The 3,022-nt window shown below is 35.3% G+C and overlaps 1 protein-coding gene across 1 annotated transcript; it reads right to left on the reverse strand.

The window, feature by feature from the left end:
- Nucleotides 1-842: 842 nt before the first annotated feature.
- On the reverse strand, nucleotides 843-2,733 carry LOC140758306 (bidirectional sugar transporter SWEET14-like). Its single transcript, XM_073094407.1, has 6 exons — nucleotides 2,598-2,733; nucleotides 2,284-2,320; nucleotides 1,955-2,165; nucleotides 1,701-1,862; nucleotides 1,484-1,603; nucleotides 843-1,377 (listed from the first exon to the last, which is right to left on the reverse strand). Exons 1-6 carry the CDS (start codon nucleotides 2,647-2,649, stop codon nucleotides 1,081-1,083), a joined length of 879 nt encoding a protein of 292 aa, XP_072950508.1. The 5' UTR covers nucleotides 2,650-2,733; the 3' UTR covers nucleotides 843-1,080.
- Nucleotides 2,734-3,022: the final 289 nt, after the last annotated feature.

The following is a 3,022-nucleotide window of genomic DNA, read 5'->3' on the forward strand; positions in this document are numbered from 1 at the left end:
ATCTCTAGCTTTCGCAACTATATAAAAGCTTCTTTTTTTTTAAGAAACAAAAATATAAAAAATTAAAATCTACTAAATATTTCTCATATATGAGATTTTTTTTAGTTTTTATTTTTTTGAAAATAAAAGTAGAGAAAATATTTATTGTATTTATTATGCGTCATAAATAACCTCCCATTGCATGACTCCAAAGCTAATAAATCTTTACGGCCGAATGATCTAACAAAGACGAGGAAAGAGAGCGGCTCACAAACATCCAAACCAAACCGTTATATATATATATATGATTCCCTTCAAATGTGGGGCCCAATTTGCAAATTTTCATGCACCCACCAAATCCCACGTGTCATCCGCCCAAGATCCACGAAAGCTATTACGAGGAGCAAAAGTTTCAAATAACACCCAATGTTTAACGAAATTTACAATTACTAATCTGACCCCTTTTCATATCACACCCTGCTATTACTTTTACTAACCTTTTTTTAAAAAAACTTTTAGATTTTGTAATATAAAGGAGAGTGAAAGACGAAGAATAATTCCACTTAACTCCTCCGAATTATCACTATTTCTTATATATATCTCTTAAACTTTTTTTATTATTCACATATACCCTCAACTAAGAATAAAATATAAAAAAATTTAGATCAAGAGATCTGTATGGTAAAGGAAAAAAGAGTTCAGCAACTATACGACAAAAAAGATTAATTGGATTATAAATAGTTCAAAAGATGGAGCTCTAATTATAAAAGCATTAAAATATAGGGTGTTATTTGCCAAATTCCCTAAAAAAATTATATATATATATATATATAATAACAAGAAGGTCTTATTCCAATCTAGCTTTATTCATGCCGAAAGAAATGTAGCAAAGCATCAAATTATGGACAAAGCTTTCCTTCCTTACTTACCTACACACATATATTGTTAACTAAGCCCATCTCTCTCTCTCTCTCTCTCTCTCTAGATGTCTCATTTACTCACTCATTTTAATTAACAATAGGGTTATAAGGAAGGATGTCATACAATCATATATGAGCAAAGCAATGGAACTTCCATGAGATCACACTTAATTGCCATGTATCAAACCTCAAGTACATGGCCTATCTCAATCCCCTCTAGGGCTTCCTTTTTGTCGCCATTTGCTTCGTCATTGCAGTCATTCTGATCTCTCTCCACCACTTGCTCCTCTCGGTGAGGTTGCGGTGGCTTTGACTCGACCGGCTGGATCCCTGAGCCTTTATCGAGCGTGCCTTGCTTTGTGATTGTTATGACATGTTCGGACAATTTGTACTCTTTGACTATCAATTTTGTGTCTTTGTAGACTATGTAGAGCACCATTTGGCTAATCCCGAATAGAAATCCAATTATATTTGGGAGCTATATAAGAATCACCAAAAAAAGAGAAAAGAAAAAGAAGATAATAATTAGTCGATGATAAAAATAAAAAGATCAATAAAAAGAGCTGCAATGATTAGGTAGTTACCGCAACATATTTGTCTTTTGTTAGTAAGCCATACGAGAACCAGACCACAGCGCTCAGAGTGAGGAAGAAGGAGAGCGAGAACGGCATGAACTCCACGCTCTTGGTGCGAATCACAAGCCTCTGTAGAACGGAAATTAAATTGTTCTCATAAATTCAAACTTTTCTAAAAAAAAAAATCTTAATCATCATCACAATTTAAATCTAATTTAGCACTCACAATAATACTCAGCGGCGCAACAAAGACGCTCACAGAGAATCCTACGCAGACCCACCCAAGAATGCTAACTCGATTCGATCCATTTGATAGTAGGAGAGTGAGAAGAAAGATCAATCCAAACATCCCCACATTTAGAAGTAGAAGTATTTTTGCAGTGGAGATCTACAAGTTAATCAAATATTGAGAGTATTACTTAATTAATCAGTTACAACTCCCAAGAGCTAGCAAATATACATGACAAGAATTAAACATACCTTAGCAGTCTTTGGTGCATAAGTGAGATACATAACAATGTATACGGTCTCAATTATACAACCAATGGAGTTAATGGTGATGAGCAAGTAAGCATTAGTCTTGAGGAATGCATAATATATCCACAGCATCGAGCTGAACAGCGCGACGACATAGGGCAGCGATTGGAATCCTTCTGTCGATTTCTTTCGGTATACGCGGTAGAATGTAGGCCTACAGATGAATTTGAATTCACCATCCAAAATGATGATCATAAATCAATACAAAGATATATAAGTGAAGAAAATATTGAAGAAAGAGGACAAGGAGAGGGTGATGTTGTTGTTCTTACAGCGGTGCAAGATACACCATAAATGAGATGACGTTACCTGCAATACATAAACCAAGTAGGTTTTCAGCATGCATAGTCTTAGTTGCTAAAAGTTTTGAGAGTGACTCATCAAGGCAAATATCTAGATTAGGTAAGTGTTGTTACTATTAGCTCCTTAGTTTAGTATAAGTCCACTTCCACACCACCATCAATATCAGTGGTGAATTAATTAACTCAAACTCCATGCACACAAGTTGTTGAAATTAAGAAGGACATCAAAAGAAATGGAGAAAAGATGAGAGAGTAGAATCTATAGTAATGGAAGGAGGGCTTACCTAAGATGCCAAAGGTGAAAGCCCAAGGGTGTTCCAAGGAGAACACTGCCATCTCTATCTCTCTTTCCCTCTCTCAAAGAACAATTAGTTATAGTTATATCAAGAGGAGAGGTATAGTATAGTGAGAGAAATGGGCTCAAAGAGAGAGGTTAAGCTTGGGAGGAAGAGAGAGGTGAGGAGTAGCTATTTATAGAGGAGAAGAGAGAGGGGTGGTAATTAAGCTTAAGCTAGCTGTTGGCTACCATTCATTTGGTGAGGTGGTAGTATTTGGCAATGTTGCACTCCAGAAGCACAACTAATTATGCCATATTAATTAGCACTAATGAAGGGCTACAAACGTAATTAACTCTATGCCCATAATTATCTACACACTTTGGTACACACACACACACATATATATATATATATATATATATATTATACAT

This window comes from Typha angustifolia, chromosome 3 (genome assembly GCF_048772165.1).
Source record: "Typha angustifolia cultivar Huaian chromosome 3, ASM4877216v1, whole genome shotgun sequence".
NCBI lineage: Eukaryota > Viridiplantae > Streptophyta > Magnoliopsida > Poales > Typhaceae > Typha > Typha angustifolia.